The sequence below is a fragment of the Cetorhinus maximus genome, chromosome 16 (genome assembly GCF_964194155.1).
Source record: "Cetorhinus maximus chromosome 16, sCetMax3.hap1.1, whole genome shotgun sequence".
Classification (NCBI taxonomy): Eukaryota; Metazoa; Chordata; class Chondrichthyes; order Lamniformes; family Cetorhinidae; genus Cetorhinus; species Cetorhinus maximus.
The window spans coordinates 37,171,994-37,199,188 of NC_135894.1; the positions used below are offsets into that span (position 1 = coordinate 37,171,994).

Genomic DNA, 27,195 nt, shown 5'->3' on the forward strand with positions numbered 1-27,195 from the left:
AGTGCAAATCAATGAACTGAAGACCAACCTTAAGGGACATGCTTTCAGTTTGTAATGAAGAAGGAGGCGTGGCTTCACTGGAATTACTGTACACTCACCAATTAGCCTCCCGATAGTGTCACTGGATCCCTGCTGGAGCTGGAACCGGAAAGTGCAAAAGCTGTCGAGTAGAATGGTTAGTGGGCAGTTTAAATCGCAGTCAATGGTGGGCACATCCGCTCTGCCGCTAACTGGGAGATCTGGGTCAGAATGTTACTTTTCAAATGTAAATAGAATAGAAAAATCTAAAAGATTTCAAATGCTGGAAATCTGAAACAAAAGAATAAAGTGCTATAAAGGCAGCAGCTCAATCAACATCTATGGATAAATCAGCATTTCAGTCAGCATTTCAGGTTGGCTGAAAAGATGAACAACCATTTGAAGAGGATCTTAATGAATGGCAGGACTGGCAGTTGCATCTGGGGGAATATCAGTGGACTGCTGGCTAGACTTATGAAATAATCTTACAATGGTGAGAGGCAACAAAAAGAATTAAAGACATTAATGAAACAATGAAGATATGAATAGCCTCAGGCAATAAGAGGCACACCCGGAAAAGATGGAAAAAAATGAGGAATTGAAAACCCAGATCTAAAAACCCAGAAACCCAGCTATTAATAAATAAATGACACTGCATGAGTAAGAAAGTTAAAGGATATCACAAAGCAATTTCTTGTATTTTTTCCAGTATTTTTAACATAAAAGGGAACTTTTTTAAAAGATCTGCTGTTGATGGTATGAAATAACTTAAGACTTGCTTTTAGATTGGTGAATTATAAGGCTGTGGTAAAATCAGTCATTACAAAAAATATTTTGTTGCTACAATATTTTTGAAACATATAAACCACATTGTCAAATGAAATTAATTTTAACAATTGGTCCCTTCTCATTGCACCATCATCAGTTCTTACTTCCAGCAACTTTGTAGGCAAAACATTTTTGAGTGGAAGGGTGTGCAGGAACAAATGTCGCGAACAGCACACGGTGGGATTCCCCACTCCATCAGATTCTGGGCTGAAATTTATTAATTGTTGCCAGTATCTAAGCACCATGAATTTTGAATTTCAGATATTTATTAGTTATAGTTTAAGAAGTTATTGTTGATTGGAAGGTTACAGTGTAAGAATATATTCTGAATACATTTGGCTTATGCTATCACTAGATGGGATAGATATATAGTTGAAGCACAAGTGCAAAGCTCCACTACTTCTGAATAAATTGACAGTAAATGGATAGTAACAAGAAACTGCTGGAAGTTAAATTAGTGATTTACCAAATTTTTCATATGATGATTTCCTTCTACTGAATATATCTTAAATTAAAAGCCTTCAGTATGTATGTGTTTCTAAAGAATAAAATTCAAGGCAGGACAGTTGAATATCAGGATAAAATGTGTGCCACAATTTCTGTACTTAAGCATATATAAACTCTACATGCCAGAGAATGATGGTTAAGGGGAGCTCCATCAATCACAAGATATAAAATATTAATTTAAGTAACTTCTACCAATAATATTAATTCAAAGTAAAGTAAGAAAGTAGGACAAGATGATATTTAAACCAATGAAAAGAAAATCCTTAGAATAATCTGACTGACAGAATCAAAGAGACAAATATATTAGGGTCATCCAAAACATAGCTGATTGCTAAATGGGAAAACTAAGGTAGCAGAGAAATGATTTTCCTTGGGCTGAGTAACTTCTTCTTATCCTTATATGTGTATCCTTGCTTTTGTATGCAAGTTAAAAGTTCAAAGCATCATTTTGAACCATTAATTGAATCAACCAGTGGTCCATGAGAAACAATTGCTACTGTGGAGCCAAATGAAAAACATTCACTTGATTTGCTTCCACTGTTAAGAGTAATCTGTATTATCATATCAAGCTGGGAAGTAAAATTGAAACCACAGAGGAAATCAGGGGGTGGGGGGGAAACTTGCATCAATAGAGTGCTTTTAACAATCGCAGGCCATCTCAAAACCATTTAAAGCCAATAAAGTACTTTAGAAGTGTAGTCACTGTTATAGTGAAGAAAATGAGGCAATAAGTTTTGCTCTCTGCAAACTCCCACAAACAGCGATGTGACAATGACCAGATCACCTGTTCTTCTTTGAAATAGTGCCTTGGGACCTATTATATCCACAAGGGCAGGCCTTGGTTTAATGTCTCATCCGAAAGGTGGCACCTCCGACAGTGCAGCACATCCTCAGTACTGCACAAGCCCTAATTTTTGTGATCAAGTCATGGACTGGGACTTGAACCTGGAACTTTGTGATCAGAGGCAAGAGTGCTAGCAACTGAACCACAGCTGACATCCATTGAGGGGATATGTACAGTCTGTTTGTGTTTTGTTGCTACTTTCCATATAAAAACAAATATCATCTTCATTTGAATAACGTAAGAAATGTTGGGCCTTGGGTATTTAAAATATCAACCTTATACCTAGCGCAGGTGAACAATCAAAAAACACACGATCACACGATGAGCAGGGAAGGAAAATTCTTGCTGTTTGTAGCTTTTATGTGTAATAAAATTGAACGTAATATTGCTTAGCACTTTTTTTTAGGCAATCCTTCAGCCAGTCATTTGAATTGCTTATGTTGATAGTACCCAATAATAACTTTGCATTTTTGTAGCATTGCTAAAACATAGAAAGCTGATCAGAAAGAGCCAGCATGGACAAGCATCACTGAGTTTTTGAAGAGTTCACTATTGTAGACAAGGAAATATCTAAGGATGTTATTTATATGGACTTCCAGAATGCATTTGATAAAGACCCACAAAAGAAACTTAGTTAAATTTGAAGCTTGTGAAATTGAAGGCACATTATTTACCTGGTTAGGAAAGTAGCTGAATGGCGGTAGATGAAGAGTAGGGATAATGGACAGGCATTCTAATTAGCAAGGTGTGATTTGTGATATCTCCCAGAGACCTGCATTGGGGCTTCAATTATTAACTGTATTAGATCAGTGCTTCCCAAACTTTTTTCTGATGTGACTCAATGCTTTCAACTACTCGGTTGCTTACAATGTTGCCTATCTTATCGCCCTAGTGAAATCACACCTGGAGTATTGTGTTCAATTTGGGCTTCGTGCCTTAGGAAGGATATATTGACTTTGGATGGAGTAGATTTACTAAATTGATACCTGGAGTCTACTCTGAGGGTTACATTATGAGGATAGATCTCTCAAATGAGGCCATTTCAGAGGGAAGTTGAATTTCCTGGAATTTAGAAAGTTAAGGGGTGACAGAGACGTAGTGGTAATGTCACTAGACCAGTAATCCCAAGGCCTAGGTTTAAATCCCACCACGGCAGCTGATGAAATTTGAATTCAATTAATAAAATCTGGAATTGATCACCAATCTCAATAATGGTCATTATCAATTGTCGTAAAAACCCATCTAGTTCACTAAAGCCCTTTAGGGAAGGAAATCTCTGTCCTCATCTGGTCTAACCTACATGTGACTCCAGACCCACAGCAATGTGGTTGACGCCTAACTTCCATCTGAAATGGCCTAGCAAGCCACTCAGTTCAAGGGCAATTAGAGATGGGCAACAAATACCAGCCCTGCCTGTGATGCTCACATCCCATGAACGAATAAATTATTTGATCAAAGATATTCTTATGATTCGCATGGAGACCGGTAACTTAAAAAAAAATTCCCAGCAACCGGTGGAAATTAAAAACAAAAGAACAAGATTTCACATTTTAAGACTTGTACTGTGACAAACAAGCTAAAATCAACATAGATCAAGCATTACTTAACAGGCAACGAATACATCGCACTAAAGAAAAGGCATTAATTAACTAACATAATTGAGATACTTCTTTCGAACTCCTTTCACTGTGCATTCCGCTTTTAGTAGATGTATAGCATTACAAGATCTAGTCCCAAGATACTCGCAGATTTCCAGCATGCTCACTGCTCCCTGCCACGTCAAGTCAAATCTTCCAGAGTCCTTTGAAAATCGTCCCACTCTGCCTGAGTAAACCAACTTCCACCAATAAGGACCATCTTGGTGACTCCTTATTCCTTAAATCTCCAAAAGTCCCTTCTGTACTGTTGTTTTCTTTTCGAACAGCGAATTAGCTCTCGCCAGCATCCTGCTTGGCCACTAACAAACACAGTCTTTCCCTGCTCTTCAGAGCAGCTGCCTTCTCTTTGTTTTCTCTCTCTATCTCTCTCTATCTCTCTCTCTTTCCCTTTCACGAATGGTAGTTGACACTGGTTCAATTGTTAGCTTAAAATCTGAGATTGATTAAATTTTTGTTAACCAAAAGAATTGAGGGATATGTAACAAAGATTACAAGTTGAATAACTGATCAACCATGATCTCATTGACTGATGGAACAGGCTCATGCTGCTAAATAGCCTATTCCTGTTCCTATGCTGCTCGATTTCTCAAAGGACAAAAATGGATGTTGAGTATGGCGATCAGAGGACAAAAATGGATGCTGACTAGTAAGTTGAGGGAAGCTGCATGATTGAGGGCAACAAGAACATAATCCATGAGTTGTTAGCTTTTGGTGAATATTAAATTTCTGGTTTATTTAACGCTTTTGCAAAAATATATTTGTTTTTGGTGGCGGCCTGGCTCAGTAGTAGTACTCTTGTCCCTAACTTAGATTGTGGATTCAAGCCCCATCCAGAAGCTTGAGCACATAATTTCAGTTCGCCCTTGATACAAACATATACACAAACACACATTTGGCAATGGAGGACAGGAAAGGATGCATCCAGCCTGTCCCCCACAACTGTGCCATAATATATACACTCCCCAGCATACCTAAAAGCCATGAAATCTGCTTGGAGGGATGAAAAATTGGATTTAAAATCCAGGCCAGATATGTTAAAAAGAAATCTGGAAAAACTTTGCTCTGGCCACTTTAGATTATCAACACTAATCTAGGAGGCTACTCAGGCCTTAAGTAATGTTCTACAGTATCTATTTTTTGTATGAGATGACCTCTGCCCCAGCCAGAATCAGGTGCAGCTCTTGCTTGAATGAATTTAGTGAATCAGTGTTCACTGTGTGAACCTCCCACATGGTCCAGAGTCCATTATTCTCTGGGAAAAGAACTACTTCCTAAAATCTAACCTAGTTCTGGCCTTGCATAACTTAAGACTATGATCTGCTCTAATCTATTTAGTTTAATAAAGGACTGACGGAGTGTTGCACTATAGGAATGCAGCACCTTTAAATCAAAAGCCCCATCTGCTCCTTATTTAACCCCCCCCAACCCCACGTGACCCTCTCTCTAACTGGCTCATGTCAGCCATGGCTGACCCTCATCTCCAAGTCAGAAGGTTGTGGATTCAAGCCCCATTCCAGAGACTTGAGCATAAGCTCTAGGCTGACATTCCAGTGCTATACTGAGGGAGTGCCATGCTGTCAGAAGTACCATCTTTTGGATGAAACATTAAAACTGTGGCCCAATGCTCCCTCTTGGGTATACGTAAAAGATTCCATTGCATTATTTGAAGAGGAGCAGGGGAGTGCTTCATGTTTCCTGACAAGCATTTATCCCTCAATCCATACCACAGAAACCACGCCTGGTTGTTTTCTTGACTGTAATATCTTGATAGAAACATATTTTTAAAAGTTAGATGTTGTTGCTTGGTAGGCAGAATCCTAGAACCATTGTACTGCCAACGTGGAGACTCGACCTAGAATTAAATTCTCCACATTTAAAATCTGGTTCCCCTGTGGACACTGGATGGGAAAGTGGGAGAAAGGAAAGAATAAGTGTGCCTGCCTTGCTGTATCATCCGGAGAAAGGGAAATTGTTGAGAAGTTTTCTTTTCCAAATGGTGAAATGCGTGTTTTTGCAAATTAACTGTTGTTAAATGAATCTGCTAGCAGGATCATCCTGCTTTTCTTCCCAATAAAGTGGGAAACAAGGGTATGATGGGAGAGCTAATTTATTGTGAAAGTGAAACATATTTGAATAATGAAAATCAACTCTTGTGGTTTACATTTTTTCTTCTACCTACAGTTCAATGTAGAACGAGCCAATGCAGAGGAGTTCTTTGAAGTATACAAAGGAGTTGTTTCTGAATACAATGTAAGTAGGAAGATGGTAAAGGGAATGAAAGAACATTAAAAATAATTGGCCAGTACTATGCCAGTCTGAAAGTGGCAGGAGCATTTCTGCAAAAAAAGACAAAATGCACAAGTTAACCGTTTAATTTTTGATTGAACTATTAAATGACGTCTGGTCTGTACAATTCTCTAACTCGTTTTTAAGTGTTTGTCAAAAGAAAACATACAGGAAGACGTACAATTATTATTTTTTTTTGTTTTCAGTAATATTTCATTTTAAACCTCTACTAAAATGTTGGACGGAGGAAATTCAGACATTTGCTCTAAGGCCAGAATTTTCCGGCTGATGTGCGGGTGGAGCCCGCACGTCAGCGCTTAAAATGTCGCGCGAGCATGCCGACGTCAGTGTGCGGCATCGCGATATTTCGGTCGGCGGGCTCAGTCAGCAGCAGGACGTTCGTCCGCCATTAATTGAAGGGCTCGTTAAGGCCCTTAACTTGCCAATTGTCCAAGATTTTGAGGGACCCGTACGAACTCCGGGTCGGCGCACGGGCCCAACGGGCAGGCGGGTAGGAGATTTTTAAACAAAACTCATGCAATGTTGGGATATGTGGACTCAGAGGGGTTGTTCATGTTTTACACAAAGTTTTAATTGCTGAAAGTGTTTAAGAGTTGCCTGTGTGATTGTTAGCAGTTCTCATCGATTTCCAAGAGCTCTTGTGTACTTTGAAACCAGTCTGCAGACAGTAATCTTTCTCGGCTTGCAGCTTTCCGGAGGCCTCCATTTAGCCTGGGGATATGGGTTCTGACCTCTCCACTGGAGGCAGCTCCCCTGAGGAGGAAGGGAGGGATAGAATAAGGAGAAGGCCAGGACAGTACAATCAGCCTCCAGGGGAGCCACCTTTGGGAGGCCGGGCGCAGTGCCAAGAGGTTGTCCAAGGTGCAAGGGGCCGCAGAAGACGCCACTATCCTGCTGCCAGGGTATACAGGCGGCGAAGCAGCTACCTCAGTATGACTGAGGTGCAGTGCCAAAGGAGGTTCCGACTCTCAAGGGAGTCAGTCAACTATATCTGTCAGATGATTTGCCCTGAGATCTCCCCTAACTGTGCTGGTAACACCCTATGCCAGCGGCTCTGAAGCTCACAGTTGCCCTCCACTTCTATGCCTCTGGCTCCTTCCAGGGCTCAGTGGGTGATCTTTGCAGTGTCTCCCAATCAGCTGTCCACACTTGTGTCAAGCAGGTTACAGACGCTCTGTTCAGATGGGTATCCACCTTCATCCACTTCTGCTGCGACCAGGCAAGTCAGGCACAGCGAGCCAGAGGCTTCGCGGCCATTGCTGGCTTCCCCCGCGTCCAGGGTGCCTTCGTCAACAGGAAGGGCTTCCACTCCATGAACGTGCAGATAGTGTGTGATCACAGGATGCAGATTTTACAAGTCTCTACAAGGTACCCAGGCAGCTCCCACGACGCCTATATCCTCAGACACTCCCAGATGCCGGGGCTCTTCAGTGCTCCAGCTCAGCTGGATGGATGGCTGCTGGGTGACAAGGGCTACCCCCTGCGAAGGTGGCTCATGACGCCAGTACGCCGTCCAAGAACAGAAGCTGAGCATCGGTACAATAGGAGCCAGGGCACCACAAGGGCTGTGGTGGAGAGAGCCATTGGTCTTCTCAAGATACGCTTCCATTGCCTGGACCACTCAGGGGGCGCACTCCAGTACCCCCCAGATCGCGTCTCTCTGATAGTGGTAGTCTGCTGCGCCCTGCACAATCTTGCACTGGAAAGGGGGATGCAGTTGACGATGAAGACCTTGACGCCCTGGATGAGGCTGCACATGATGAATCCAGCAGTCCGTCAGAGGATGAGGAAGGACAGGGTGATGATGAGGGGCAGAACGATGACCCGCATTTACACCAAGGGGGCAGGGACACCCGCGACAATTTAATCCAAAGAACCTTCAGCTAGCTCCACACTCATGGATCAGCAGGAACAGCATTGCCTGGGACTTCCACACGTGGCGCTTAGGTGCCACATCTTCCACCTGTTCAGCTGCAAATTAGGGCTTAGTACAGAAACATCAATGTTCACTCAAACACCCATGATAAATATGTGAAAAAGAAAAATGCACCACAAACAAAAGGCCCTCAGCCATGGTTACAAAGGTGGACTTTATTTTGTCCAAAAGAAAAGCACACAGCACTTTTTTTGCGATCACAAAAATATGGGGCCCTATTCTAAGGCCAACACAAAATCACCAGTGACATACCCGTGGAGTGCCTAAGGTGCCTTATGCTTACATTTTCAGGTGCTACATCTAGGTGCCGCCCCATCACTCGGAGTGGCTTGTGAGACAGCCTGCTGACTCTGCTGTCCTGTTGGTCTCGATGACCTTGGCGGGCGTCCTCTGGCCCGTGGAGCCTGTGATGACTCCGCCTGGGAGGGAGTGGCCAGTTCCAGAACTGGCACCTCCCCAGTTGTCGCAGCCTCAACGGAAGCAACGTTGACTGGCAGAGGGGCGGAGGAGCTGCTGCCCTCATCCGGAGCGCCCTGAGAGGAGCTCGCAGCGACGACAGGCAGCTGCTGCGCCGATGTGAGGTTCCTTTCGACTTCCCTGCTCACCGCAGATGCATGGGCACCGAGTGCCGACGCTTGGTGTCCACAACATCTTTCACATTGGGAATGACCACCCGTAGCCAGTACCGCTGTGAGGGCTTGCAGGTCAGAGCGTATCCCAATCGTAAAATTTTCCATTTGATTGAAGCCCCTCTCTCATTGGAAGCCTGAAGTTTTGCCCTGAGGGCCAAACCTTCACGTGCACTCTGCCTGGACTCCTCCGTCGCAGAGAGCAACTGAAGCATTCCCTCATGCAACCCTGCCAGATGCAAATGCACTTCCTGCCGCCTGTCCTGCCGACAACTCCAGAGGCACGTCATCAGTGCCGGACTCAACATGTGCCTCGTCCCCTGCAGCCCTCCGGCTGCTGGCGCCATCGGCACTCTCTGCCCCTACCATGTCCTCCAGCGATTGTGATGTGCCTTCTCCACTGTGACCCGGGACACTAGCCGATGGTAAAGTCCCCACCGAGGTGTGTGTGTCTGTGCTGGTGCCTGGCTGGCTGAAATGATGTGCCGCAAGTTGCACTTGTTGGCCCTCAGGTGTGGAGGGGGAGCCGCGGGGTCGAGGTGCGGCTCGCTCTGGTGGTGATGCTGAAATTAACAACGAGCACAGTGCATCAGTTAGTGTACAGTCAGTTCAACCTTTTATCCCTTTCACCCCCAGCCTCGTAAGTCGCTCACTGTTCATGACCCTAAGGAGAAGAATATTGGTGAGGTGGAAAAGAGTCAAGATGAGCCCCAACCATTAAACGCACATGCAGACAGGCTGGTCAGATGGCCTCAGGAATGCCACGTGGCATGTTATGAACCATAGGAGTGGGGAGAGTACAGAGGTACCTGACCTGAATGCATTGTGGCCTGGATAGTTGCAGGGCTGAGGAAACATCGCAAACAGTAGCGACATTTGCCGTCGATCACAGGAGATTGAGAGGTCACATTATTGGCCTTCATTCCGTAAGGAGGGGCATAGACCGAGTGGGCAGAAGGCAACATTTCCCCTTGGCGCATGGATGAGTAACGTGGTGGCATTCATCTAAGTTGAGTGCCATGAGGTTCACAGCTGAGGTGCTGAGGACCTTTTGGACAAAGTAATGTGGGGCGCACTGGCTGAAAGGGTGCTGATGGTCCCAAACCTCCTCAGATGAAATAAGTTTTTGGCTGTGCAGCAGCGATCCAATGGCATGTTAGACCATGGTGATAGTGGTCACAAATGGGATAAGGTGACTTTGGAAGGTGATGGAGAAGCGATTCCTTAAGGGGATGAAGGTCCCTTCTGCATGACCCACACATCAGAATGTCTCAGTCTGTGAATGAGCATTGTTTCAGCATTAACGATTGCAGCAACCATCAGTGGTTTGGATGGTGGGCAGACAGAGTGGATGGGACTGTGGACCTCAAATACCTGGCCGCTGGACCCCAGCCTGGCCCCCCTGGCCTCCTGACTCCTGCCCAGCTCCATGGCCTGCTCTTCAAAAGGCGTGAGGCGCTACAGGAGGGCGCTCCCACCTCCAGTCCTCTGGCGCTCCCGGGCATTGTGGTGAGTTTTTGCTTGCAAAACAGGGAAAAGGATTTATTGGGGCTGCTTGCTCATGTAGTCTGCACGCGCACGACACACCCCAACCACAGTGGCCCATCTGAGGCCTCCAGCGGCTCCTGTCCACACTACTGGTGATCAGTCCGCAGAAGATAGTACGGCCGGTCCCAACTCCCTCCCCCAATGGCCACCTTGGACACATTCGGCGTCTATCACTTTGAATAACACACGGGTCTTAGCGCCCATGGCAAGGAGGCGCAACTAGGTGCGGTGACGATGTCAGCAGATGGCACTTGCCCAAAACACCATGAGGCACCCCTTGCACCATCTCATTACCATCAATATGACATGTGTTGGAGTTCTGAGAATGTGTCTAGCGGCCTCCCCTGCATGTTACCCCCAGACTACTCAAATGCCACAAACACCAACATATGCTGCGGGGAGAACCCTTCTTCTCCTCTACCACTAAGGCTGATGTAAGCAAGGTCAATACTCATTTGCCCACCCAGCGTGCGACAGATGCCCAATGCAGTAACGGCAGCAAGACTTGTTGGGGGGGCTCAAAGGCTAAGGCTGCCTTCTGGGTCAAATGTCCAAGACAGACATGGTACTCACCCGTCCAGAGCGTGGCAAATCATTGAATATTTTCCTGCACTGAGTGCCACTGCGCCGCACGTCATCATGGGCGCTTACAGCGTCACCCACCTCCTCCCACGCCTGGCTGCTGACATGGGGGGGCCCTCCTCCTCCCATCCTCAGGATACAGAAGGTGCCGACAGATGGCCACCTCTTGCAGGAGGACAGCAAGGCATGCACCTGAAAACCGGGGGGCACAGTGGCCTCTCCTGCAGCCTGCCCCCCTCCTCCTGCTCATGCTGCTGTCCACTCAGACCTCCCTCCCTCTCTCCACGAGTGACCATGGTGCACTGCCTCAAGCAGGCTGCCTAGCCACTCTTTATGCAGGCTGCTGGTTCCCCATTGGAACCGGCAGTCTGAGGCTGCTCACCTCCGCGACTATTTTCCCGTTCTCCACGGGAGTGGCTTACCCGCAGGGTGGGCCTTAATTGGCCCGCCCGCGGAAAATGGTGGTGCAGCCCGTTTCTCCAGCGACAATCGGCCCGCCCGACCAACAAACGGAAAATTCTGGCCTAAGTGGTTGTACTGTAGTATTTTAGAATTGTGATCCAATTGAGTGGGTGGTTTTAAATTTTTAAATGTTGTGTATCTGATACAATTAAAAGTGGGAAAAGTCCATTCTCCTGCTTCGACAACCTTTACCCTGTAAGCATCATTAGCTGTAAGATTTTGGCTTGCTAATATATAACATCTTTAGCTATTTATTAACTGCTAGCATTATGTAACTTTTGAGTACTCTTTGGCAATAGTTTTACTCAACCACTCCCATTTTATTGGAAAATTATTAGATTCCAGCTTTTTTGTAATTTTATTTGTTGAATGTTTGAATTTTTATTACCTTACTTTATGGTTAGACATTTCTTTACAGCTACCTGCAGATATGCAATTAAGAACTAGCATATACCTATGCAGCATTTTAATGGCCAAATTAATATTAACTTGATTTAATCTACAGAATACACATTATGGATTTTTTGTCACTAATTGTAATTTGTTGTGGATTAATATACATAAAATGAGATAAAGCTAAATATTTTTCTTTAGGATTACTGCTTACTGGAAAAAATCATTTTCTAATGGTGCATAAGGTTGAGGGAAGTAGAATAAACCTTAAGAAAAATGTTTAAGTCCTCACTCAAGAATGTGTCATACTGTCTGTTGCCTGATTTGGCTGGAGCCAAAGCATGTTTTGTGCATTTTCTGGGGGTAATATAGTATCAAAGCTGACTTGCTAACCAATCAGCACCCCTTTTCTCATACAATATAAATTATTCCCTTTGAAATTTGACATTCTTCGTCTGTCCTGATGAGTGTAAGACAAAAAGCTTTGACAGCATGTCTCTTTATTTGGCAATACTTGAATATAACCTAATAAGGTTATCTGAGTGTTGTAATGTGAAAAAGCTGTTTCGCTTGTGGTTCTTTTAAACTCTTGAAAGAGCTTGAATGTTCATGGCAGCACTTTTCATTTGGTGACTTAAGCCAAAGGTAAAGGTATTTATCTGATCTTGATGCTTTTATAGTGGGATATTAGCAAAGGTGAATTACCTTTAAGGTTGTCTTACTCGTTCTTCTTCTTCAGGTTCCTTCCTTTTGCTGAGGGTTGCGCTAGTCGCTTCTACTGTAAGCAACAGCATTTTTACGACTAGGTTTCATTGCTAACTATGGGATGATACTTGGTAAGATCCAATCTTCCAAAGTGACTGGCGGCAGCTACATCAGGAGAGTGCCCTGGATGTGTCTCACATATTTATGCTGTCTGTCTTCAGAGCCATTTTCCTCTTGCTAAGGTCATCTGTCTCTTCCATTGTTCCAGACTTCATGCACTTAAAGGATTGAGGTCACCTATCTACACCAGATGAAACTGATGATATCCTCATGTAGTTTAGTTTGTTAGCTGAGGCAAGGCACCAGGGTATGCCCACGGGTGTGCATTACCAATTGCTTGGAGGCTTCAGTATAGTTCAAAAGCTCAAGACTGGAGTGTGCAGCTGGAAGTGACCGAGGTACTAGTTCTGTCACAGAAATCCTCCATAATGTCATATACTTGTTCAGTGAGGATAAATTAATGGACATTGGCATTACAGTTTCCTTCAAATTTCATGCATTACTGCGCATAAGCCAGTACATCATAATAGAATAATAATAAGGCAGTTATGTAACACTTTAAGTACCTGAGGAACACTGAGCTCCTAGTGTACATGATTGGCTTTCTTCATTCTTCTACTCCCACTTAATTTACCTATGCAAACCTAGCTGCCAGGAGAGCAGGAGATTGTAATCCCTGGTATGTAGGGCAATTTCACAAATGGGAATGGATTGCTAAAATTTGAATACAGAATCACAGAATCACACAGTGCAGAAGAGGCCCTTCGGCCCATCGAGTCTGCACCGACACGTGAGAAACACCTGACCTACCTACCTAATCCTATTTACCAGCACTTGGCCCATAGCCTTGAAAGATATGATGTGCCAAGTGCTCATCTGGGTACCTTTTAAAGGATGTGAGGCAATCCGCCTCCACCACCCTCCCAGGCAGCACATTCCAGACCGTCACCACCCTCTGGGTAAAAATGTTTTTCCTCACATGCCCCCTAAACCTCCTGCCCCTCACCTTGAACTTAGGTCCCCTTGTGACTGACCCTTCAACTAAGGGGAACAGCTGCTCCCTATCCACCCTGTCCATGCCCCTCATAATCTTGTACACCTCGATCAGGTCGCCCCTCAGTCTTCTCTGCTCCAACGAAAACAACCCAAGTCTATCCAACCTCTCTTCATAACTTAAATGTTTCATCCCAGGCAACATCCTGGTGAATCTCCTCTGCACCCCCTCCAGTGCAATCACATCCTTCCTATAATGTGGCGACCAGAACTCCACACAGAACTCCAGCTGTGGCCTCACCAAGGTTCTATACAACTCCAACATGACCTCCCTACTTTTGTAATCTATGCCTCAATTGATAAAGGCAAGTGTCCTATATGCCTTTTTCACCACCCCACACACATGCCCCTCTGCCTTCAGAGATCAGGAAATTCAAATTCAAAGTGGTTCCTTCAGACCAACTCCCCCCGGAACTAATCCAAGTTAGCAGTCTAATGGTGAAACAGTCTTATGTCAGCAGCACTCTGATGTCTGGTCTTATATCACATTCCTGTCAAATGCACATCATAATATCAGGATTAACAGTGGAGCTATTCTATACTTTCTATGACTTTGATCTTTAGACAGTGAGCCAGGAGGTGTATATATTGGCCCAGATTTTACATTGAGATTAATCATAAGGCTAATAGTGCTCGCTTTGATTATGGAATAAATTGGACAACAACTACATATGCACCAAGTAAACGCAGAAATCCAATGCCTTGGTCCAAGTAACCATGTCACGTCCCGAGCTACATGATAACATTATCTTGCCTACAGCTCAGCATTAAAATCCATGCAAGGGAATGAAGTTGCATAATTATCAGCTAAACATGACAAAAAGGGCTGGTGTATTCAGGTAGAAGTCTATTTTTAATCGTATGATAAGTCATAATTACTGTCAAACGTGATGCCCTGAAAATGTAATTTTACAAGAGTGGTGTCTCGTTCCTTAAGAATTTAATCAGCGCTGGAGATTTTATTATTTTTTTTAAACTACTGTCTGTGTCTCTTAATCCCATCTTTCTTTCCCAATTTATTTCACTTTCAGTACTTCATTTCAAGCTAATTTATAATTCATGGTTTATAGTTCCTGGTTTAGACTGAGGGGACTGAACTGGATAGAAGGGCACGAGATTGCAAAGCGTGGTTAACACCCATCCGTTTATTGCAATGCCGGAAGTATGCCAACATCCTGCTGCCTGCTCATTTCCTTGATCTCTGCGTCCAGTCAGTGCTAACTGCACTGTTCATTGGCAGCATACATCAGCATGGGACAAATATTTGATTTTTAGTACCACTTAAAGCTAGTCTGCACCTCTTAAAGGAGAGGTGCGTTCTGGCAGTGGCAGGTGCAGTTGTCATAGTTGAAGAGAAATTGACCTGGGAAAGAGTGAAGAATAGCACAACAAGGGAGAGAGAGAAGGTTCCAAGGTTTTCAGACTGTGCACTTTGTGGAGGAGCTGGAAAGGAGGAGAGGTGGCTGTAACCACAGAGGGAAAGGAGGCCCTCCAGATACATGGTCAAAAGACAGTGGAGCATATAACCATGGAGGCCAATGCCAGGAGTTATGCCTGTAGGACCTGGATGCAGTGACACAAGAAGTTCAATGACCTCACATGAGTGGACACTGTCAATGAATGAATCTTCAGATGCTATATCCTACCTGATGCCTCAGGCACTGCTCAAATCACCACATTCCCTTCACTCACAATAATCCGTATCAATCAGACCTTATACTTTACATTCATATTTTTCATCTCACCCTCATACACTTTGCAATGCACAACTCACTGCTTTCACACACTGCCAGCTATTCAACCATGACAGCCACATCAGCTAAACAAATTGCACAACACTTACTGGCACATACATTTTCCTCTCTTGCAGGACAAGGCAGAATAAAGCTGGAAGGAGCAAGAGTTAACCAGATGGGGACAGGCGAGCCTGTACATCTAATCCCTATGGAGGGGACAGTACTGTCCATTATTGGGATGTCCATTGCTGAGCCAGGGCTTTTTAAAAATTCATTTACAGGATGTGGGCGTCACTGGCTAGGCCAGAATTTATTGCCCATCCCTGATTTTTGGTCTTGAGGAGGTGGTGATGAGCTGCCTTCTTGAACCGCTGCAGCCCCTGTGGTGTAGGTACACCCACAGTGCTGTTAAGGAGGGAGTTCCAGGATTTTGACCCAACGACCATGTAGGGACAGCGATATATTTCCAAGTCAGGCTGGTGGGTGGCTTGGAGATGAACTTCCAGGTGGTGGCGTTCTCATGTATCTGCTTCCCTTGTCCTTCTAGGCGGTAGCGGTCGTGGGTTTGGAAGGTGTTGGCTATGGAGCCTTGGTGAGTTTCTGCAGTGCATCTTGTAGATGGTACACACTCTGTCACTGGTGGTGGAGGGAGTGAATGTTTGTGGAAGGGGTGCCAATCAAGTGGGCTGCTTTGTCCTGGATGGTGTCAAGCTTCTTGAGTGTTGTTGGAGCTGCACTCATCCAGGCAAGTATTCCATCACACTCCTGACTTGTGCCTTGTAGATGGTGGACAGACTTTGGGGAGTTAGGACTTGAGTTACTCGCTGCAGGACTCCTAGCCTATGACCGGCTCTTGTAGCCACAATATTTATATGGCTAGTCCAGTTCAGTTTCTGGTCAATGGTAACCTCCAAGATGTTGATAAGGGGGATTCACTGATGGTAGTGCCACGGAGTGTCAAGGGGTAATGGTTAGATTCTCTCTTGTTGGAGATGGTCTTTGCCTGGCACTTGTGAGGCGTAAAAGATACTTGCCACTTGTCAGCCCAAGACTGGATTTTGTCCAGGTCTTGCTGCATTTGGACATGGACTGCTCCAGTATCTGAGGAATCACGAATGGTGCTGTGCATTGTGCAATCATCGGCAAACAGCTAGCAAAGGGACAGAACTCATTGAAGATGGCAATATCCTTATACTTAGTCTTTGTTCTCGCATCCCACTTCCTCCTCATCCAAATTCTGTTCTGATTTACAAGCTGCATATAGTGCAAACATGTACCCCATAATTTTGTCACCAGCCCCATCTGTCCTGCACCTTACCCTTATGCCTTTTTTCCTTCCAAAAGGTAAATAAAAACAAAAATAGCCGGAAAAACTCAGCAGGCCTGACAGCATCTGCGGAGAGGAATACAGTTAACGTTCCGAGTCCGTATGAGTTGAGTTTGTTGAGTTTTTCCAGCTATTTTTGTTTTTGTTTCGGATTTCCAGCATCCGCAGTATTTTGCTTTTACCCAAAAGGTAAAAGAAGACCAAGAAGAGAATGATAAGCTAGCTTAGATGCTAACACTGCATGTAATTTTGAGGATAGATTCGAGGTGGAATCTGCACCTGGTGAGACATTGGGCACAAGTGGATTGCAGCCTGGGCAGGAGGCAAACATAGCACAGAAGGGCAAGGTTATACCTGGGTTCTGCTGCAGAGGATTCAGATAGTAATTCTGAAGAACATCGATGGGTATGCACAATCAAATGCTTGATGCATTGGGAAGCCTCCCAGAAAGCCAGCTGTCACTGGCAAGAACTGTGGAGGATTCCAAGACCAACTTGGCACAGGGCTTGTCACAGAGCTTGTAGCTCATCCTCTGGCATGGAAGTGGTGGCCAACTTTATTTGCAAACTTGTGGACCCAGCCATGATGCAACACCTGATGACCAATGTCTCAGCTTCCATTGCAGCACAAGTAACAGCCACTCAATATCTGCATGCTGCAGTAGAAGCTCAGACTGTTGTCATGTAAGGTCAGTTTATTGCCATGCAAACTCAGATTTCTGCTGTCATGCCTGTGGATTACAATGTATAAAGGGACTTTCAGGGTATCAAAGCAGTCCGACATTCTGCTCTCCAACAGATTACTAGGATAGCTGAGGTGTCACCCTTGGTGAATGACAGTGCCTCCATGAAGCATGAACCTGCTGGCCTCTCTCAAGATGACAGGATTTGCCCTGCCACTGTGTCAATACCCATGCTGTTTCCTGTCAGCCAGCCAGCCTGCTCAGACTGCTATCGCCAGTGCCAAGATGGTGCAGTCTGTAGCCAGGCTTTCAAGGTCTGTAGCTGCTCGAGGTTCAACAAGGCCATCTGCTGTCTCCTCCACTGAAAGTCAGCAGCTTTCCACTAACCATGCTGCAGCCACTGGAGTGGCACTAAGACAGATAAAGGCACATAGAAAACGGATCCTAAGGGAATGTGCAAGGGTGAGAATAAGTAGAAGGCACGTTTAAGCTGCTCAGCAATATAGACGAGAAGGTCTTGAGTTCACCCTCTAATCTGATCTCAGGACATTTATTGAGGTCCTACAGTTAGCCTTAGTGCCCTTATTCTGACTCCTGGTTGTCAACTTTCACTAAAAATTTGGGAAGAACCTTAGAAAGGATAAATGATTTCATGTATCAAAACAGATGCGACTATGCAGTCAGTTTGGCACTTGTAATCTACATTACATCCTCATCATCAATACCATGCAACTGTGCCTCAAAAAGTCAGTTTGGCACTTGTAATCTACATTACATCCTCATCATCAATACCATGCAACTGTGCCTCAAAAAGTCCTAATTTCTATGGGCAGGATTTTCCCCTTGTCAGGTGGGCGGGCCCAGGAGCGGCCGCAAAATGGTCCGCTGCCCGCGACCAGGCCCCGACCGCAGTTTCACGCTGGCTGGCCAATTAATGGCAGCCAGTGTGAAACGTGAGTTGAGAGCCTCAGCGCTGCCGGGTGGGAGCGGGAGGAGTGCAAGTGCTGAAGTTTGCACATGCATGGGGGTGCGCTCACTGAAAGCTCCCTGAAGGATTTGAAAATGAAAAATGAAGAATCTATATATAATATAAACAGGTTCCCACATGAAGATGTACATGTTAAAAATGAATTAAAAATTTTTAATTGTTTTTTTACTCACTGTTGGAAACCCCATCCCACCTGCGGATGAGGTTTCGCAAAAAATGCAAAGGCCACCTGGCCTATTCGCCTGCCCGTCAACCATAAGGATGGACAGGCAGCGATAAATTCTACTTAATTAACTGCTTAAGGGCCTTAATAGGCCTCTTAATTGCCAGCAGGTGTGCTGCCGTCATTCGTGCATGCCCGCCGACTGAAATATCGCACGAGTGCGTGATGACATTGGGACGCTCGCCCGACGTCATCGCATGCTATTTCACTCTCGGGCTTGTAGGGCACGTGTCTGCACACCGAGCTGAAAATCCTGGCCTATGCTTTTTTTCCATTTGTTCTTGGGAGGCGAGTGTCGCTGACAAGGCCAACATTTATTGCCTATCCCAAATTGCCCATGAGAAGGAGGTGGTGAGCTGCCTTCTGGAGCTGCAGAAGGTCATGTGGTGTAGGTACACCCACAGTGCAATTAGGGAGGCAGCTAAAGGATTTTGACCCAGTGACAGGAATGGGGATCTATTTCCAAGTTAGGATGATGAGTGACTTTGAGAGGAACTTGCATGGGAACCATCACCAGCTCTGCTACCCATGTCCTTCTAGGTGGTAGAGGTTGTGAGTTTGGAAGTTGCTGTTGAAAGGACCCTTGGTGAGTTGCTACACTGCATTTTGTAAACAGTACACACTTCTAATGTGCACCAATGGTGGAGGGAACGAATGTTTAAGGGAGTGAATGGGATGCCGATCATGCGGTCTTTTTTAAAAATCCCTAATTGCCCTTGAGAAGGTAATTGTGAGCTGCCGCCTTGAAATGCTGCAGTCCATCTGGTATAGGTACATCTATAATGGTGTTAGGAAGGGAGTTCAAAGATTTTAAACTGCTTTTGTCCTGGAAGGTGTGGAGCTTGTTGAGTGTTATTGGAGTTGCACTCATCCAGGCAAATGGAGAGTATTCCATCACAGTCCTTGTACCTTGTAGGCTTCGGAGAGTCAGAATGCAAGTTACTTGCCACAGAATTCTCAGCCTTTGACGTGTCCTTCTCGCCACAATAGCAAATACTATAACCTAATTTAGCTGTGATGTGATTTATTCCCTTTCCATTTTACATTAAATTGTTAAGTATTACATTGATCTACAATTGACATGATACTCCCAGTCTGGCAGCTGCAAGAGAAATGTCATGAACAAAGGAGACCACTATATATTGCCTTTAGCAATCTCACCAAGGCATTTGACCATATGAGCAGAAGTGGTCTGTTTAAGCTGCTGGAGAAAAACGGCTGCCTTTCGAAGCTGCTTAATGTGATCTCCTCTTTCCATGGCAACATGATGGATAAGGTCAGCTATAATGGGATAACATCAGACCCTTTGAGATCCGGAGTTGGGATAAACAGGGTTACATTCTGGTGCCAACACTCTTGCTGCTATCTTATACCTTCAGGTCAGCTACAGAGGGTGTCTACTTATATACCAGAACTGACAGCTTTTCAGCTTTGCTCACCTGAGATCCAAGAAAAAAGGTGCATCAAGTCCTCATCAGAGAGTTGCTCTATGCTGACAATGCCACACTAACATTCCATACTGAGGAACACCATCAGTGGCAAATGGACAGACTATCTCATGTCTGTTTAAAAAAAAAAATTTGGTTTGAACATCAGCATCAAGAAGACAAATGTCATGAAATGTCATGGTCCAGGATGTTGCCATACCGCCATCAATCAGCATTGACAATTTTTCGCTGGAAGTTGTTTATAGCTTCACATACTTAGGCACCATAATCATCAATTTGTCACTTGATGCTTAAATCAACACATGCATAGAAAAACTTCAGCTGTTATGTCCAAGTTGTGTAAGAGAGTGAGGAACAACAGCAACCTGATTGAGAACACCAAACTGTGAGTCTACCAAGCCTGCTCTCTCTGCACTCCTCTACAGCGAAGAGACCTGGACAACATACGCTAGCCAGGAGAAAAGGCTGAACAGTTTCCACCTTCGCTTTCTCAGAAGTATCCTCGGCACCTCTTGGCAGAACAAGGTCACCAACTCAGAGGTCCTGGAGTGTGCTAATTCCATCAACATACACTCATCGCTAAGCCAATGACGCCTGTGTTTATTCAATGCATGATGGCCATACACCCAAAGGCCTTTTGTACGCTGAACTGGCCACTGGGTCACAACTCCCTGAGCATCCATACCTCCACTACAAGGACACCTACAAGTGCAATATGAAGATGGCGGACATTGACACTAACAGCTGGGAGACAGCTGCTGACTGTTTGGAAGGACATTGGAAGAGGCAAGCAGAAACGAAAAGCTCAGCTGGCCAAGGAGAGGGCCCAGAGAAAACAGAGGTCAGAGAATCGTGAACTTTCTCAGCCCATTGTTTTCCTCTGCAGCAAATGCGGCAGAAAGTGCCATGCCAGAGTGGGTCTACTGAGTCTCAAATGGCAATATTTAACACAGAGTTGACCACCACGTTCCAAACCATCGTCCTATGAGATGTAAGGCAGCCACCTGTATTACTTTGAAAAAATCCATTTACCCATATTTATACATCGTTGGAGCCTGAATGCCCTAAGTGGTCAGGCTGCGAAAAAGGAATATTTATTTTGGAAAATTAGCATATTTCTCCTTTGAAAAATCAAATTTAACATTCCAACTTTTAAAATTCCCAACTTTGTAGTTCATCAGGATCACTGTTGAAAACTATGAATATTTTACTATGCAATATATATGTTCTATCAAAGAATCAGAGATTTTAGCACAGAACAAGGCCATTCCGCCCATCATGTCTGCCAGTAATTAAGGATCTGCTTCAAAACATAGTTTATATATTACAATATGTACTACATGTATGTACAAAGCTTAGCACAGGACTTCCCAAACTGTGGATTGCAACCCCAGTGTGGTTGCAAGACAATATTTTGGGGTAGCGACCTCTGAGGCAGTAATGCAATGGTTGCCATGTAGCTCAGACTGAATTCTAACTGTTGCAAGGCCCCTTTAAATCTTTGTGTTATTTTTCTATTGGAGAGCATGGCCTAGTGGACTGCTCTCTGAGGCCCGATTTGCTGCTGCAAAATAAGCCTGTGAAAAGGTTAGGTGTTTGTTTTTTGGAGAAACCCTGCCTTTTCATCAACTCCCCCAATGCTGAACTACTGCTTTTCTTCACCACCCCTCGACAGTCAAAATTAAAGAGGCCCTCGCAGCAAGTGAAGCCCACCAACCCCCACACCCCCAATACTGCTGAACAGCTTTTGTGCCCCCACCCCTCTCCCACCCAAATTTCCACCCTAGGATCATATGAAGATGGAGGCATTAAATTGGGATCACACCAGGAAAAGGTTTGAGAAGCACTGGCTCAGCAGTTTAGCATTTTGGACTAATCCTGTCTATTCATGTTGATCTTTCAATTGACTGACATTTACCGGATATTATTAAATTGGTTGAACATTTTTGCCCCTGAAATTTGTGCTGTTTCTTCAGTTTAGTATTTTTCATCATTTCCTTAAAACAAGAGCTAATACTACAATAATAATAAAAACAGAAAAAGCTGGAAAAACTCAGCAGATCTGGCAGCATTTGTGGAGAGAGAAACAGAGTTAATGTTTTGAGTCTGCATGACTTCTTCAGAGCTGAAGAAGAATCATACAGACTCGAAACGTTAACTCTGTTTCTCTCTCCACAGATGCTGTCCGACCTGCTGAGTTTTCCAGCATTTTCTGTTTTTGTTAAAGATTTCCTGCATTCGCAATATTTTGTTTTTATTTAAGCTAATATTACAACACCACTGACTTAATCTATGTGAACTGAAATCAGCCTGCTCTTGACCAGGGCTTCAGGGCTGTTTTCAGTAACAATTATTACTAGTCTGATTTTAGATCTGAAGAATTACTGCTCTTAAATCAGAAATTGTTTAAGGTGAGACTTGCTCGATTTCCCATTTAATAACTATGCTTCAATGTGTAAGTACCGTGGCTGGGGAAGATACTGTCACAATCTTTCAATACCCGCACCAATACTTTTTGTATTCCTTTTACAGGGTATGGTAAATGAACTCTCTTCAGGCCCTTGTCTTGCCCTTGAATTCCAAGGAAAGGATATTCAGAAGTCATTTAGAGAATGCTGTGGACCATCAGACCCTGTAAGTTACAGTCAGATTTCAAAAGCTGCTGAGTAAATTGCTGAACTTTGCCAGTTTCTAAAGCACTTATATATGTCAGGCCAGTTTATGTGACTTCCTTTTTTTTATAGCCTCACTATCTTATATTCTGCATTTGTGAAGTGTACAGATCAGTTGTCTGATCCATGCTTAGTATGTAACAAATTTCCATTTATCACTGAGTATTGAATTCCATGTTAAAAAACATTTATTTTACAGCCATGATTAATGGCATGATCATACTCAATTTAAATTGAAAAGTAAGGCCATACGTTGAAAGGTACATACATTTAAATTTACATACATACATTTAAATTAACATCCTTCAATTAACTACAAACCCATCTGCCGTAATTTTCCTTTAGCAACTAAAAAGTCAAGTTTATAAAATTACCCTTCCAGTAAAGGTCAGGAGATAATAGAGTTGCTTGCTGAATCTTGCCTGAAGATAATTTTAATTGGATTGCATTTTGTATAATCTGCTTGGAGACGATAGAAGGTGGATAAAAAGGGCACTTTAACATTATGGTTTAAAAGGTTTTGACACCATAAGACTGCTGTAAGATGGCTCACCACTCTAATTTAGTAATTTCACCTTTCCGGACAAGATAAGATGTCAAAGAACTTCCCCAGCAAACAGAGAGAGGGGAAATTGGGGATGAGTTTATCCATGGTACTTGTGTTTACCTCCAGGCGACTCAGATATGCATTATGAACAATGCTGAATAAAAGTAAGTTCTTTTAAATGGAGCGAAGGCTAATTGTCTGCTTTCTCTGAGATAAGAGATGGAGGATGGTAATTTGAAATGTTGGGATTTCAGGAAAAAGTGTGTTGAGCTTGTAAGTCTGATTCCACATTTGGGGCGGTATTTAATGCAGGCCAGAGGGCCATGTCAACTGCTAAGAGCCCATTGCCTCCTTTGAGGAAAGCCTGCCACATTAATTACCAATGAGGCACTTATGTAGACAGTTGTGCGCCTTGCCCTGGATCAGGGGATCTGAGGGTGGAAATCCTGCCCCCTGAAAGCTGCCAGCCAATCAGAGGCCACTGGCTGTGCACTGCAGGTAATGCCAGCAGGAGTGGCGGCTGCTGCTGTTAATGCACCGACCAGAGGCCCAGGGTTGCCAGGGGATCTCAGGTCAAAGGTGAGTGAGGGCGGGATGAGAGGTTGCAGGGAAGTGGGGGGTCAGCAGCAAAGATGGGGGCATGGTTCTCAATGGGCACCCCCTTACTCGATGCCGGGTCCCTTGATCAGGCACTGTATTTTTGAATGAGGGAGCAGCTGCCCCCTCCTCCCACCCTCTCCCCTCCCCCCCAAAACCTCTTAACCTCTTTTCGGGCTTCCCACAAGATGAGTCCCCCACGGTTAATTGCCCACTTAAGGGCCTCAATTGGCAGTGGGCAGGAAGGCCACCCACGAGCTTTCCCGCACTGGACTTAATTAGGGCAGAGCCAGGAAGACAGTGGAGTCCCACTCACCACCTTTCCACTGATTAAATGCCCTTCTGTGTCCAAACGTGTCTCGGGATATGGCATTAAATGCTGCCCATAATATAGGGATAGTGCAGAGAAAAGATATGTTTCTCTTGGATAAATATGGAGTGGCATTGTGGAGACCTGGAAAGCAAGTTTCTAAGTCGCTTTTTCAGTCTTGCCACAAAGAATCTCCAGAAACTGTAAGAGATTTTAATTTCACTGTAAACAAAGTGAAGAAAAATATCACTTTTTAATAAAAATGAGAAAGGCATTGAAGCATTTCCACAAAGTTGACCAAGTAGCTTTCCTATTAAAATGTGAGAGTCCAAACTATGACTAATATTCATATTCATTGCTACAATTAGGTGAGTTTTAGCAGTTTACTGCTTAATCACAAGAAATTTGATTGATCTCCATTAGTGGGAGAGAAAAAGAAAAACTGACTAGATCATCTGTGCTCCAAAGAGCAGTGCTTTGTATTAGCGATATTAATCTTGACATGACCTTAACTGTCCTATCTTGAAACTAAATTGAGAATGAGATATCGATGGAAAGGAATGAAACAAAGCATGCACAAAATCTTGGAATTTTCAATTTATTACGCTTCAATGTACATATTAAAATGAATGTACGATATGTTACGATGATGTAGATGTTTTGGTATTGTGCAGGAACATGAGCAATTTCAGTGCATAGACTCTATTTGCTCGTTCACTTGCACTTCATCTTCCTTTCCTTTTGTAAAAAAAAACTTCACTTTAAACAGTTGTAAGAAAGTCAATTGGCAGACTTTGATCACTGTCATTGTAATAGTCTACACACCCTATGTTTCAATATCTGCTGTCATACTCATTTCTTCCGTGTGCACAAGAAATGAATTAATAAATAGCAACATTTTAACCAAACCTCACTAATTAGAGGAATTTTAATTATTTGGATCCCATAGAAAGCACAATTACTGCAAAACTTTTTGTTGTTGGTACTAGTTTGTGAACCTTGATGGACCTTCAAACTTTAATTTACATATGCAAATACAGTGTTACCTTAATTCATTTGCTTATGTACTTTGGCACAGAAGCACCTGGGATACCCTATCAACCTTGAGCCGATACAGCTTCAGATATGCAATGGTGGCAGAAAATAGTGTAGGGGCTGGAGCTAGACCATAATATCATTCCGGCAGGTATTGGGAGGGAGGGAGCACCAGGCAGAAAACAGTTGAAGGAGAGGCAAATACCCAGGACAGCAGCAGTGAATAAAACCCACTGCTACTTAGAGGGGCAATGACAACACTGGAGGAAGCAGGCAACGTGGTTGGAAACCAGATCAGAATACTAAATGACAAAACTTTGAGGCTGAACCTGCATGTCCTCATAACAGAGATATGGGGTAAGAAGCACGGTTTGTTTGGAGTTGAAGCAGAAATGTGACAAGAATGTGATGCTCACTTTTTGGAGGGAGGTAGTTGTGACAGTGAGTGCCACCTCCTTGAACCCACCCGCCCCCCCACCACAAAAAGAAACTGAGTGACTTCCCACAGTAGCTAACACAAGCTACCAGCTCGCTGGCTCTTCTTGCAGTCTCTTCATTCACATTGTCATGGTTGAAAGTGAGGTGTGACAGTGGGGAATGGAGGCTTTACAGAAGTTATTCCCTGGCTCCTGAGCCTGAACAGCTGGGAGGATGTCCTTCCTTATCCCTCATAGAAATGTGTCTATTCCATCTTCAGTGGCTTCCCATTGTTAATTAATGTTTTGATCTGGTTTTCCTTCTCCTGTTCTGCCTGCGATATAAGGACTTGCATATGAATAGCCATAATGAACCTCATTGTAACGGCTCCAGGATAGAGGCCAGAATTTTACGCTTTTAGTTGGAGGTGATTGTAAAATTTCTCAGATGGCCTTCCCACCTGCCCCAACCTCTGCAATTTTATGGGTGGGATAGGCAAGGCTTAGGCAGACCCGCCCGCCTTTGCCCCATTTGAGGCCCTTAAGTAGCCAATTATTGACCATTTAAGGGCCGTTTCCCACCCAGCCTCAGTTTTCAGGCTGGCAGGAGGAGTTTAGGCACGGGTGAAGCCTGAAAATGTTCAGGTGACCGGGCAGGAAGTGTGGGGGTTGCGGGAGGGTCGACCACTTCCATTAGCATCCCCCTTTTAACATGAAGCTTGCATCTCTGCACCCGCTCCCCCCACCCCACCTCCAGAAGGCCCGATCCCTACAGATGCTCCCTCCCTCCCTGGCCTCTCCACCCTCCCCCCACCCCCCCTCCCCCCCCCGCTCCACCTACCTCCTCGCCCTGAGACCCCCACACTTACCTGGTCCTGGACTCCCAGGACTTGGACTCCGGGGACCGCTTGCAGTCCCAGCCCTGTCCACTGCAGCTTCTGGCACCACAAAGACTAGACAGCTGCAGGCCCATCAGATTGGCCAGCAGCTCTCTGAGGCAGAACTTTCTCCCGAGTGAGGGGCAGAAGTCCTGTCGACAGCTAATTAAGGCTTGTTGGAGCATTAAATGACTGCAAGACAGACAGTATCGGCGGGAATGTGTTCTCCGCTAACTCTTTGGATGGTGGGAAGGGAAACCCGGCCATCCTAAAAATCCTGGCCAGAATGTGAGAAGCAAAAAGTGTCCCTATCTGAAATCATCAAAAGGCACATTACAGAATTCTTAAGTTATGCAGCTGAAAAAAGAAATTATTTCCATAAAGGCTGATGGTTCAATATTTGTGGATATTCAAAGTTTGTGAACTCAACCACTTCGTGCTTTCCAGATTACGCAGATAACTTACTCCCATTTTCTATAGGTTTAACTTAAGTCTGGTGCAATTCTAGTGTCAATAGCAGAATTTCTGAAACAGCAGCTTTGGCCCTCACTTTCCTGCCATTGGCATACATGCACTATTAGACAGTACATTTTAGAATGGGTATAACATTAGTGTACCTGATGTACACACTAAATTCCGGCACCCGCACCAGAACTGCACTACTTTTGCACCAAAAGCACCACAGAATTTCTTGTTGCAGGGCAAGCAGCATTTCTGAATGCAACATTAGCTCTCTTTACCAGCTGCCTGTTTGCACCACCCTGGCTCCAGCATAATGAGCTAAGGGTACCAATATCAGAGATGGC

The 27,195-nt window shown here is 44.5% G+C and overlaps 1 protein-coding gene across 3 annotated transcripts in view; it reads left to right on the forward strand.

Moving 5' to 3' along the window:
• The window catches only part of nme7 (NME/NM23 family member 7), a 191,276-nt gene that overhangs the window by 109,263 nt on the left and 54,818 nt on the right, over positions 1 to 27,195 (forward strand). For all 3 annotated transcript variants that reach the window (XM_078559682.1, XM_078559683.1, XM_078559684.1), the window contains exons 8-9: positions 6,037 to 6,105; positions 22,467 to 22,568. In XM_078559682.1, the coding sequence (XP_078415808.1) occupies positions 6,037 to 6,105; positions 22,467 to 22,568 (171 nt within the window). The remainder of the gene's footprint in view (positions 1 to 6,036; positions 6,106 to 22,466; positions 22,569 to 27,195) is intronic.